Source organism: Gallinula chloropus (assembly GCF_964237585.1).
Source record: "Gallinula chloropus genome assembly, chromosome: 17".
In the NCBI taxonomy this organism is placed as follows: Eukaryota; Metazoa; Chordata; class Aves; order Gruiformes; family Rallidae; genus Gallinula; species Gallinula chloropus.
Window position 1 is genome coordinate 5,402,162 of NC_140102.1, and position 13,167 is coordinate 5,415,328.

The 13,167-nt window shown below is 46.6% G+C and overlaps 1 protein-coding gene across 1 annotated transcript in view; it reads right to left on the minus strand.

Annotated features, from left to right (window-relative positions):
- The window catches only part of KDM2B (lysine demethylase 2B), a gene marked incomplete at its 5' end in the record, with an annotated part of 115,978 nt that overhangs the window by 75,961 nt on the left and 26,850 nt on the right, over positions 1-13,167 (minus strand). The window contains 2 exons of the mRNA XM_084271930.1: positions 8,033-8,139; positions 10,531-10,709. Coding sequence (XP_084128056.1) covers positions 8,033-8,139; positions 10,531-10,709 — 286 coding nt within the window. The remainder of the gene's footprint in view (positions 1-8,032; positions 8,140-10,530; positions 10,710-13,167) is intronic.

The window sequence follows — 13,167 nt, forward strand, 5'->3', positions numbered from 1 at the left end:
ATCCTTCTGGAATCGGTTATTTTAAGTTTCAAAAAGGTCAGATGTAAAATACATCACCCTAACAAACACTTCCTAAGGCAGCACTACCTACCAACAATTACCCGCTCATATTAAGATTTCCTGAAAGAACACAAACGGCCTAAGCAATAGCTGGTGCCATTTATTCCTCAGTAGTCAATAACCTAAACTTGAAGCTGTCGATCCGTTTGTGTTCAGAGAGGAAACAGCAGGATTGAATTCTCTGTCAAATCAAAGCAGTTAAAATTTAGTTTTGTGAGGTAACATCAAGGCAGATGTAACTGTGCACAGGCAACCTCCCCCCCCACCTTGTTTTTTCCCCCCTTTCCCCTCTGTTTTCTTGAAACTCCTCTAAACATAACCCCTTCCACTCCAATAAAGGTGGGTTTAGCGAAAGAGCCACGTATGGTGATTAATAAAAACCCACAAAGCATTTGGAAACAACAACAACAACAACAAATACAACAGTTTTTCTTTCCATCCACGAACAAGCCATTCCATATTTGATTTCAGCTGTTAATCTTACAGGGCAGCTTTTGTCCAACCCAAAGAGCTACCGAAAGGCTCAGGAGCCTAAAAACCCCCACCACCCCCCCGATCTTCCGCCATACAGCAATCTCCCTTGTTGCCAGAGTCTGGCACAATGCCTTTGCATTGACCTCTACAGCTTCCTCTTCCAATGTACACCGCAGTCACATGGTCCCAGCACAGCTCCATGCCACAGCTCATCTTATACACCGCTCGGCTCCGTCCTCGGCAAGCAGCTTCTCCTCACTAACAGCTGCTAATTTGGGGAAGGACTCAACTTTTCAGGGTTTTCTGTAACAAAACAAAAAAAAACCCCAAACCCACCACCCCCAAAGAGGAAAAAAAAAACCCCACCAAACACAACCCCCCCCCCAAAAACAAAAAAAAACCCAACCCAAACAACCCACAAAAAAAAAAGAGAGAGAGGGGAAAAAAAAAAAGCCCTAACACAGCATCCATGTTGAAAGGAATCTGGAAACTACATCCCACTGGTCTCTGTTCACTGCCTTCAGCGCTCTGGGCCACAACAGGTAAGGTGGGTTACAGGAACACAATCCCAAGCGGGGCATGGGGAGACAATCTGACCAGACTTACACCCTGAAAACGCAGGTGACGCAAAAGATGCCCCAACTTCTATTTTTTTGCACAACTGCTCCCACCTCCAACGCCTGCATACTCCACTTTACCTCCCCTGCACAGCCTCAGTTAGGGTTTTAAAGCATGCAGCTGCTTGTAATGTGTTGTGGGGGAGCTTCCCCTCCCCACTGAAGAGTTTGTTTTACGCTCTCCACAAGCCTGAAATTGTTCCAGTTAATGTATTGTTATTTTGGAGGATTGATTTGTAGTGGAGGGAGGGGGGTAAAAGGGGAACTTTTTCCCCCCCGAAAAAAAAAAATCTGGGGGAAATTTGGGAGAGAAACGATGCCAAGAAACATGGAGTAACCTGCAAACTCACAGGGATGAAGGAACACAGTGATGCCCAAGGAGAAAAAAAAAAAAAAGAGAGAGAGAGGAAGATGATACAAATGAAGCTAAACCACTAAGCAAACACAGGGAGCTGGGAACATAGAAACAACACAGAGACACCGCTCTCCATAAGCCAGCGCAGATACCACACTCCCAGGCAAACCCACAATGCACTCGCCACGCATAGCTACAAACCCGCAAGCAAACAGAGAAACAAAGACAGCGACAGACACGCCGGGATGCAAACGCACACCCGCGTAGGCACACACACACACACACACACACACACACACACACACACAGAGGCAGCGGAACGCAGAGGCGCAAACGTACATGCACATGAACTCGGGGGAGACGCGAGCACACGCAGAGGCAGCATTACCCTGAGCTTAGCTCCTTTTCTCTCGCAATAGGTACAGCGCACCATACGGCTCTATTCCCTCTGGCATTGCGAGGGCTCCCCTGCCACTGAGCTCAGCCCATAAACCACTCCCAAACCCCAGCAGAGGCTTCTGTTTTTTGTTCGGGCCAATGAGAAAAGTATAGCTCACTCTTCCTTCCTCCCAGGAGCAGCGCCGGCTGGTTGAAATCCCTAAGCCTGAAACCGAATACCACAAACCCATGAGCCAACTGCAAGTGCCAAAGCGGGGGAAAGGAGCAGGCCCCGCTCTGCGCGTCCGCTCCGCTCCCTCTCGCCTCTCCCCCAGGCCGGAGAGGTGCTCCCAGGCGTCGGAAGAGGGAGGCTGCGGCGGTCCCCGGCAGCATCCCGGCGCCCCGGGGGTCCCCTTCTCCCAGGCCTCGCCTCGCAGCATCTGAGAGCGGGAGCTGGAGGGGGAGACAGCAAGAAACAATAGCTACCTTTGGGCGAGTCCTCACGCTAACGGCCTGACCCGCACTGAGCAACGCTCCCACACTGGGGCCCTGTAACCGAAAGCCACAAATTACGCCGCAAGACAAAAGAAACCATTGTCACCCGGGAGACACGGGGCCAGCCCGCCCGGCCCGGCCGCCGCCCCGCCCCGGCCCCCTCGGCCTCCCCAGCCCCCGCAGCCGGCGGCCCCCCACCTCGGGGCTCCCCCCGCGGGGAGGGTCCGGCCGCTCCTTGGCGGGGAAAGCCCAAAGGCTCCTCCTCAGGCTGGGCCCCCTTAGCACCCACCGCCGGCTCTGCCCACGAAGGAGCTCTGCGGAGGCCAGGCCCGGGTGGGATACGTGCCCCTGGTCCTGCCCGGGACCGGCCTTCCCACAGCCCGGCTGTGGTAACCGCTGCTTCCAGTAAAGACAGTTTGGCGCTTCCAGTAAAAGCAAACCAGCACACATCAAGACAGAGCGGTACCTCATCATTAAAGGCGGTGAGTGCACCAGGCACTTCAAAAGCATGCAAGAGACCCGGTTCCTGCCCGAAGGGGGTTCCAGTCTGAGTCAGGCAGGCAAAAACAACACCCAGATAAGAGAAAGCCGATTTTCTGCAACGCACCTCAGTCTGCACCAGAGATTTTGCACCACGACCGCAAACAAAGTGAAGTGGCAACACTTCCCTGGTCCCCCAGCCTTGCCCGTGGTCCATCTGAGGTGAAACTCAGAGGTTCTGGGGGGTGCACACCTGAGCGTGCCCACTGCACCAGGACAGGGTTATTTACCTTCCAGCTGCCACACTTAGGCACAAACAGCCCACGTAGAGGATGAGCAGAACTGCACCCAGCCACCCCGCAAGCCTTGCTGTGGTGTCGGTTCAGCTAGCACTGGGAAGGTTACCTTTGAACTTTTAAGAATGAAGAGGCCTCTTGAGTTTTGGGGTTTTTTTTGGGTTAGTTTGTTGTTGGGTTTTTTTTTTTAATTGGAAGCTTATTTCTGAGAAGGCACATGTTGTCACAAGGAAACAAACCAAGCTGCCGATCCACAGTGAGCTAGGCCTGCCTGCCCCTGGAACAGCATTTTGGTACCAGTGAGAACACGTCTGTCTGTCCATGTGACACAGCTGTCCAGCTCCAAGATGGCCACAAACAATTTTAAATGCCAGCGCTTATTTCAGTTACACATGTGATGCTGCAGGTCAAAAACCTGCAAAATTTTCATGAGAAAATTTTCATGAGAGCTTGAGCTCACTGGTCTAATTTTCCTGTACTTGTTGCATCAAAACCAAGTCACAAATGACATTAAAAGTGCATAGGAGTGTCTCACGTGCATAAACAGCGCCAGGTTGTGTTGTGGGACCTGCGAGCTCCCTCAATTCAAAGGGCAAACTCTGTCTCCAGAGACACACCCTCGGCTTCCAATTAGACCACAGCTCTGCAGAGCATTTTAGCATCTGTTTAAATCCATCCCTACTTAGTAAAGGAATGAGTAGAAAGGAACGGATGACTGAGTAACAGCCTAGGCAAAGGGAAACAGGGCTGGCTGTGCACAGCAGAGCGGCATCCTTTTGTGAACAGGTAGATGTTTCATACAATATACCTCATCCTTAATCGAAGAACAGCAGCAATATAAAAACCTATTTTAGGCATTTTAAATAACTGGAAGAATTCTGAAGGCAAAAAGGGTGACTGAGGGTTTTGTTTTCATTTTTTCCATTGCACAAACTCTATCAAGTTGTTAGGAGCGCCTGTTCCTATTTCTGTAGCCACCATGTCCTGGCATTGCAGCTTTCCTGACACAGCTTTGCAAAGAATCCTGCAAGGCCTTGAACAGAAGAGTTCAAGAATAAAGAGGAGGATAACTTCAGCAAGGCTATCTGTTTTGATAAACAAGAAATCAAATTAGTACATTTTGTTCAGTCGGTTCAGGTTCAGCTGTATCCAGATTGCTTCAGTCCAGGCTGAAGCAGGGAAGTGAACCTGAGCTTGTTTTGAGCTACACAAAAATAGTTACAGTGCTGCCCCTAAAAGGCTGATGCTAACAGCCCTGCCTTCCCCTCCTGCCCTGGTTCCTGGTTACATGCTGCCCTCCCTCAGTCGGGCTCACACATTTGCTAGGCCCCTGGCAGGCCCTTGCACACAGGGATGTGTAAGAGGGGAGACAGGAACAGGTTTCCTGGTAGCAATGAGCTGCTTGCCCTGCTCACCTGGTGTCTTGTGGCCTCATGTGATCTGCAGGAGGGGTTTGTCCACAAACCTACTGCCATGACTTTTCACACTTCTGCACTGCCCTTTGGTCAACAGAAGCATTTATGCAGCCAAGAGGTGGCTTGAATGGCCTGAAAGTTAACCAATTTTTCCTCTTTATTTCAGAGTTGGTTTTCAGCTCAGTCCAGTTCGCTCTGCAGCTGCACAGCAGCATGTTCTAGCAGTGAGGATAGGAGAATATGGGCATGAGAGTGTTTTTCAAGGGCAATGCCAACTTTGATCAGCTTGAAGTTTACCACACTACAACCTCAGCTAGCCATCCCCTTCTTAAGTAACTGAGAAGAAGCCATCCCCCTCTTACTGCTCAAGTAAGAATCCGTCCCCGTCTTACTGCTTATGAGATAGTACTTGGAAAGTTTTACATATTTTTTACCATTTCCCCACTTAATCCAGTCCTCTAAGGCCCCTATCACATAAGTAATCCCTTACAGACAAAAAAATAACCCCATTACCCAGAATTTTTTTAAGAAAGTTAATGGTGCAAGTCCAAGTGAAAGCCAGGGCGGTCTCCAGCGCGCGCAGTGCTCCTGGTAACCGAAGCAGCGCAGCAGATGGAGCGTTCTCTAACTTCACTCCCAGCACGGAACTTGACGTGCAGGAGCCAAGACAGACATTTGTGTCTGGTAATGCCATCTGTGTCTGCAAAACCGCAAGGCTTTCGCTGGAGTGCTTTTTGTTTGTAGGGAACACGTTAATGGTGGGGATGGCATACTGCAAACTCTGGGTATTATGAGAATGCTGAGTACAAGAATGAAATGAAACAGTCCCATTTCTGAGCAACAACAGTCATTAATAAAGCATATGAATATTGATGATTCACATAAAAGAATGGGCAGCATGAAACAAGTGACAGCGCTGACATTTAGCTCCACAATTGAACACGATCTCTTTAATAAGGGCTCATACCCTCTGGGTACTCACAGCAATAGCTGGGACTAGTATCTATACAGGAAAGGGTCAGCCTGAATTTCCAAAGACACAGAAAGCTAATCTCTTGAGGAATTCGTATTTTAACTGGACAAGCTCATGGAGAGAAATTTCTTGAGAGTCACTAAGCACACAGAGAACACTTCCACCTCAGGACTGCCCCTGCCTGACCTGCGGACAGCAGAAGTTCAGAAGATAATTTTGAGGGGCAGCATCATTATGTTCACGCTGTTCTTGCAGTCCTCAGAGGACATCTATGACAACAAACACCACCAGACAAGCTCCTGAGCTCCACAGATCTTTGTCCTAATCCAGTACAACTTCTCTTGTCCTCCTACTGATGTTTGTTACTGCTCTTGTCCTCCTTCTGATGTTTGTTACTGCTCTTGTCCTCCTTCTGATGTTTGTTACTGCTTTTATCTTTGCTGCTTCTCCAGACCAATGAGGGGTTTATGCCAACAGGTGCTGTAAATCAGCTTTTGACTCTAGTCTGCATGCTAGATGATGCTCACTACCAACATCCTCACCCTCATCGCTCCAGTCGCCTCACCCTTGCCTTTCACTCTCACACATGGCAACTCCTTTTCCCCACATCAGACTCTATTGTCACACTCAAAGTGCTTGCAGTCTTTCACTGTTTAGCTTCCCTCTACCTATCACATCTACTAGTTTATCAAGCTGTCAACCTCCACCTTCACTTTGCCAGTGACGGCAACCTCAATGGCTCTGTGTCTGCTTCTTCATCAGGCATCTCCTTCCTTTCTACCAGGCCATCCCCCACGCATGGGAAAAGCTCCATGTCAAAATCTGTTGAATTGCTACTTCTCTAAAATCCCTCTTTGAAACCTACCATCTGGCATTTCATGATGCAAGTAGTGAACTGCAAGCTTATACTCTGCTTTTTCTGCCGAACGCTGTTAGTCATGTTGCTACCTTATCCTTTAAACCATCCCTGCCTTGCTTTGTTTACTTGCTGCAATTTTTTCAGCATCTGGAGTATGCCTGCTCTTAAGAGAGACTGCTTTCTTTACTTGTTACCTTGTACAATCCACAAATCCTGAATCCCTGAATCATGGTTCAGTTTCTTAGCTCTGGTGTATTATAAATACTGGTATCCACTAGACTCACCACTTGGGAAGCAAGTTGCCTGGGTTCTATTTTCTGTCCTGCCATCAGCATATTGTGTGACCTGAGGCTTGTCACTTAGGACATTTCCGAAGGCCTATGTGAAATCTGGCACTCCTCTCTGTATCTAGTTACCCTAACAAGCAGCTTAGATTTTTTTGAAGCTCAGAGCATCTGTAGCTTCCACCAAAATCAACAGTGCTGAGCATATCATAGGGCCAGGCTTCCCCATGCTGCCCATCACAGAGGCTCTCCTAGTATGGAGAGTTTTACCTTCCCAAATACTTATTTTTATAGAATGAAAGCAAACACTGCACTTCCTGACTCCACACTCCTTTGTGTATGCTCATCAGCCATACAGATGTGTCACTATTACATCATTAACAGGAACCCTCATCTCAGTTGTACCAACACCTATGAAACTTACTGTGAACATGAAGCTTAATGTGCACGTTTTCAGGCCCCCCAAAGTAATTTATTTTTCCAATCATCACATGAAAACAGTTCCAAGGAGGACACTCAAAGAGAAGAAACAGCAAGGTGAGGTTATACTATCACAGTTTGTTAAAAAGCTAGAGCTGAGACTGACAGAAGCAGGACAAACTGCTCTTGTGTTGTCCAAGGGGGTCCACTGAAACAAAACCCACAGCCTGTACAGTCTGATAGCTGATCTTGCTGTTGAAAAAGTCAACAGAAAAGTAAACTACCATGAAGGGCAGTGGCAGAGTTTGTGAGGAGACACACACTTATGAAAAATGGGCTTTAAGTTCACTTCACAAACACCTATTTCAGCTAATAACTCTTCAGCCATGAGTAGTTTAGAACCTGGGAAGGATCTGAACCCTGAACTGCATGGTGGATCTGTGTCCTGTGAGGTGATCTCTTTGGGTAGTGCTGCTGGAGGATTTACTACATAAGGTCAGCCTGCTGTTTTCAAAACAGAGTTACTCAAAACTGAAAAGTAAAAATGCACTTTTCAAATGGATTTGATTAAAAACTGTATTCAGCAAACTGCAGGTTGTTTATCAATTAAAGTATTTAGAATGTGTTGAGAACGTTTAAAATTCATATTTAGAATAAACCCCGAATATTCTTCTCAAAGACCCCAACCACAGGCTTTAAGAACATGAAGTATCCATAAAGTTCTCAAATACAAAACTGTTTTCAGAGGCTGGTACAGTCCATCAGTAGGTATTACACAGCTCAAGCAGGGCAGCCACCCCACCCCACTTCCTACTCACTGAAAAATACATAAATCATTATTTCCTCTCCTACCAGCTTTGGAGTTCAAAAGGAATTAATCATAGAGGTCAAGAGTAGAACTTGTGAAATACTTTTAACAAACTTACTTTTTCACTTTGGGATATTTCATCTCTGAAATAGCATTGGTAGCATCCGTCTGACTCTCCTTCAAATGTTGTGGCCACATATTATCCACCCAGTCGACTAAGTCCACCTGAAAGTCCCACCAAAATCAACTGTTAGTCACTGAACACATAGTAGGGTTACTCCTGGAACTAACTGAACACTGGCTCCAGGTGGTGAGCAATTGTGCTGTGCATGACTTGTTTTGTATGTTCTCTTACCATCATTGGTATTATCCTCTTCCTTGTCCTTCCTATTAAGCTGTCTCTACCTCAACACACGAGTTTTACCTTTTTTAGCCTTTCAATTCTCTTCCCCATCTCACTGGGGTGGGGGGCAGCGAAGTTGTTTTAGCTGCTTCGGGGGTTAAACCACGACAGGCAGGTTTCAAAACACCCCTTTAACTTGGCAAGGCCAACAAGGCAGGCTGTAGTGCTGCTTTTGGCCACAGTGTGGCTGTACATCCCGACCCAGCTCAAAAAGCAGTGATGTGCGAATGAACATCCATTTATGGGTCAGTAAGGACTGCCAGACCTACCCTAGGCATGGGGCACAAAGCTGTCCTCTAACTGTGCGCAGCGCGAGTGGAGAAGTCCGATTCGGTGGGGGATAGCACCCCACTTCACCTCCTGAATGCTAAGTCTTTTTAAAAGGCCCACCCATGGCTCTGATTTGTATGAGTCAACTCCACTGTATCCCCAGAGGATGTTTGTAAAATGGCAACTAGCACATGAAGTTCTCACAGACTGGGGCTGGCCCCTACCTGTCTCTCCATCTCCACCAGGTACCACTGATAACACAGGGTGCTTTGAGAAGAGGCAAAGCCAGTAGAGATGATACTGACTGCATGGATATCACAGTTGCATGTGAAAACCAAATTCATGGTTACTGCCCTGATTCTGAAATAGTTCCCACATCCTGATCCTGCAACATACAGTCACACAACAGGGAACAAGAATCCAGTGTTTCTGCCTCATGCAAGCTGAAAGAGCTCAGCAGAAGTCAAAGGATCACACAAATAGGGTATTCAACCTGTATCTGACTGTACACATTGGAGTTTCCCTGAGCCCCAGCACCTTCTCTTCTATTCCCAAGCATCTAATGGGAATGCAGATCTGTCTTTCTGAATATTCCTGGTTTTACAAACAACTGTGTACCCAGACCATGTTAAACAGGCATGAAGTATTCATTCACCTGTGGTAACAGGGACCTAATCACATTTTTCAGTCCTGAGCACCCAGGAAATTCTCACAGATGGTTTAAAAGCTCACCAAGCATGTCATGCTTGGGAAAAGCAGCTTCAGCTGAGAACCAGAAACTCCCCAGAGCACTTCCAAACTGCCCACTAGCACCTGAATGGCAGCAAAAACCTCCACAAATTTCTAAACATGCACTTAATATTAACTGTGTGACATGCACGTAACAACACAAAACCCTACTTAAGGATTAGTTCCACAAATCAGCAATTAGAGCTGCCATTTATTTTGAAACTGCTCAGGACTGAGTATGCTGTCTGTGTTGTCTACATAAGCAAGAGATGCCCCCAGACAAACAACCGCTGGTGGAACTAGAACAGCACATAGAAAAGAGGAGAAAAGCACCTGAAAACAAAACATTGTGGAGCTACAGCCTCACACCCAGCAGTGCCTTCAACATCCAGTGCCACCAGCAGACAGAGAGGGCACAAGCAGCACACGTGTTCTGCCTTAAGAAGCCCCCTTGTTCCCTGGGCAAACAGGACTGATGCCCAAAGTCTCTGCCAAGTGACCTGAGGAGACACTCTAAAATGTCCTAATGCCATCTTCTCCACCCCTGTGTGTTACTGAGCTCTAATTCTCACCCACACAGGGCTACATTTCAGTGATAAATTAAATCATTTTTCTTAACAGGGTCATGGTTTCACTGCTGGTGACTCCATGGGGAAACAAAACTACAAGAGCCCTCCAGCTTTAAAAAACGGGTACAAATCTACCCCCTCCTCTCTGACACTGCCAATTCTGGCATAGCAGTAATTATGGCGACGTAATTATGCCTAAATGTCCACATTTAAAATGTGTGACATCAACTTTTTTGTTTTGGAGCCCCCTGAGCATTTTTTTAGTTAATAGGAGGGTTCCTGTATAAAGAATTGGAGCTTCCTGGTAATAGCTTTAAATTTCCTTCTCCTTAGAGAAGGAAAACCAATAGATAGGTATTTAATTTGGGATGGAGTTTCCCCTAAATACCTTGAGAGAAAATGGGTACCTGTGCAAAATGTATGATTAAGACCTCATCAGGGACCTAATTCTGTAAGTTAAGTTCTGCTGTCAAGGGGACCAACTTTCTCCCTAGGTAAAAATGAGATCCTTACGCTACAACGGACAGGAGTTACCGGTCCTTCCCATCACCTTGCTTAAACTCCATGTTTTATTTCTCACAAAGCAACTGCTGACTGGGAAGAGGCTGAAAAAACCCCACCATCAATCAGCACAGGCCCCCTTACCACGTTGGGCCGCTTGACAATGTTCTCCAGCTTCGTGTGGCTGAACTCCAGGCTGATGACATTGTAGAGTTTCTCACGCTGGGCCTCCGGTGTTTCGTAGTACCTCACAAACTGGGACATGCTCATTTCAACACCCCTCTGCGTGTTCACATCCATCACATCCACTATCCGTCGGCTTCCTGCAAACACACAGACACTTTCAGAACATTTACCTTTGTATTATATATCTATATATTATATATACCTGTATGTACCTATATACACACATAAATGCTCAACAACTGCAGGGTAACTGTAATGAGAGGATGGCAGAGCAGCACCAGCTCCTCCCACAGGTCCTGAGCAACAAAAACAGTGAGCAGGGAACTATCCTGGAAGTGGGACTTGTGCCCAGCACAACACTGAACAAGCCACTTGGTTTCTTTCTGCTTCAGAGACAGAGAGTTTCCTCCTTTACCTGGATTGACATGAGCAGGAGTACATTAAAATCTACAAAGAAGTGATATAATATGGTAGCAGGGGGCACACAAGATAAATAGCTCTCCAAATCATACTCTGCAATTTTCTAAACATCCATATGCCTCTCAAGATGCTTTTACTCATGTACAAAAATTATCCATAAAGAGCAAACTGCATCACCCGATGCTATAAACCACTGAAGACCTTATATAGATCGCTGAGCATCCTCAATTCCAGTCGTCAGTGGAGATGAAAGCACTAAATACCATCGAAGAGTGAGCTCCCACTTTGGATGTCTCAACAAAAACTCCAGGACATACTTTCAGCTTCTCAAGTGGCAGACATACAAGTCTCATTACCACCAGAATGTTGAACAGCAGTTTTAGTGGAGCCTTCAGCTTTACACAGATTAATCCACAATCTTCTCTTTGGCCAACTGGAAGGTTTCACCTCTCCCGGCAATTTCATCATCCTAATTAGCAGTTCATTTGTGTGTGAGCAAACCAGAGGCCATGAGAGCCATGCCTCATTTCCAGGAGAGAAGGATTCCAGCAAACAAACTCACAACGCTTCCAAAAAAACCACTCCAAAACCATTTTCGCTGCTGAAGAAGCAACTTGTAATAAATAGCATTAACACAAAATAGAGGGACAATATATGCCATGAGAGGGAATTATTAATAATTACAGCACCTGGCCTATAGTGTGCTTGGGAGCAGGATTTCAGCAGGAACGATAGTTTAGATTACATCACTCCATTAGCAACATCCTTAGCCCCTGATAGCAGCGACAGTGACAGATGTGATAATGGCTCTGGAAAGGAACTCAGGACCATAAAGCTTTGTAATCAAAAAGAAAAATGTATAAAGTGTAAATCTGGAATAGTCCCACTGGCCCGTCAGTCAGACTCTTCACTACGAGTGGAGAACAGGATTTGGACCCTAGTCTGAGTGAGGGACATATGTAGGGTTGGTCACCTTGAGGCAGGATAGGGAGGGAGTTTAGTGAAGTGTGAAACAGCCCAGGAGTCCTTCAATTTGGTTAATTCATTCTTGGAAACAAATGAAGTCTAGTTTGGGGTTGAAAGTTTTTTGCTGTGTTCTTAACTGTTTACTATCTAGGAGGAATATTTTTTTCAACTCAACAGGTCAACAACCAGGGTGAAGTCCTGTAAAACAGCCCCCAAATAAAAGCCAGCATGATCTCTGCCTCCTGGTGCTGGGGGATTAAACAGCACCAACAACCCAGAGAGGTTACACAGAGATACCAAAAAAACTACATCTGAAGGACATGTGGCAGAGTCCAGGATCTGCCATACAACAGTCTAGGTTTGAGCTCGGCTTTGCTGGCAGCAACCTTGTTCAGCCTCTCAATTATCCCTCCTGAAAGAAAAATCAGCAGTTACCTGATGAATTAAAACCACAAGGCCCAGTTCAACAGCAGGTTTGTTAAATGTACACGACTACCAATTACAGGCAGAAGACCTAAGATTTGAATTGATAGTCTCTTGACTTCCAAATTAAAGAGTAATTTGAGGGGATGTTTTTTCTCTTAAACCACAGAACTATCACACAAGCCTGTACATAATGATTCCTGGAGTGCTGCTCACAGAATTTGAGACATATAATTACAGGTTAACAGCCCAGTGCTCGCTGCCCACTTCCTCGCGGCTCTGGCTTACTGCCAACCTTCTCTCTTCTTTCCTGAAAAGATTCAGCTCTTTCTTCTATCTCCTGCCCCTAGGAGAAGGTTAAAAAACATCATCCAGAAGGAGAGACAGGTAAGGAACAAGGGAAAGAAGCCCAGGGAGGCTCCAAAAAGCGGTGACAGGTCAGGCTGGATTTCTGAATGTCTCCCACGTGCATTCAACTTGACGTACCAGTTCATTTCCAACATATCTTCTTGCCACACTCTCAACCTGTCCTCAAAGAAGGGACACCACCAATCAAGCCCAATGCAGCAGACCGAGCCCCAGCAGGATCCAGGCAACCCTGGCAGCCTCTCACCCTCGTGTGAACCATATTTGTCACTTCAGCTCACCACTCGCTGCGTGTGGATTAACACAGACCTGGATCCCTGGCTGGCACAGAGCATCTCTCACTGCTGACATGGAAAGCTTCAGCACACCGTGCATCACCTCAGCCTTGGCTTCCCAGGATTTTTTTTTCCAGTGTAACTC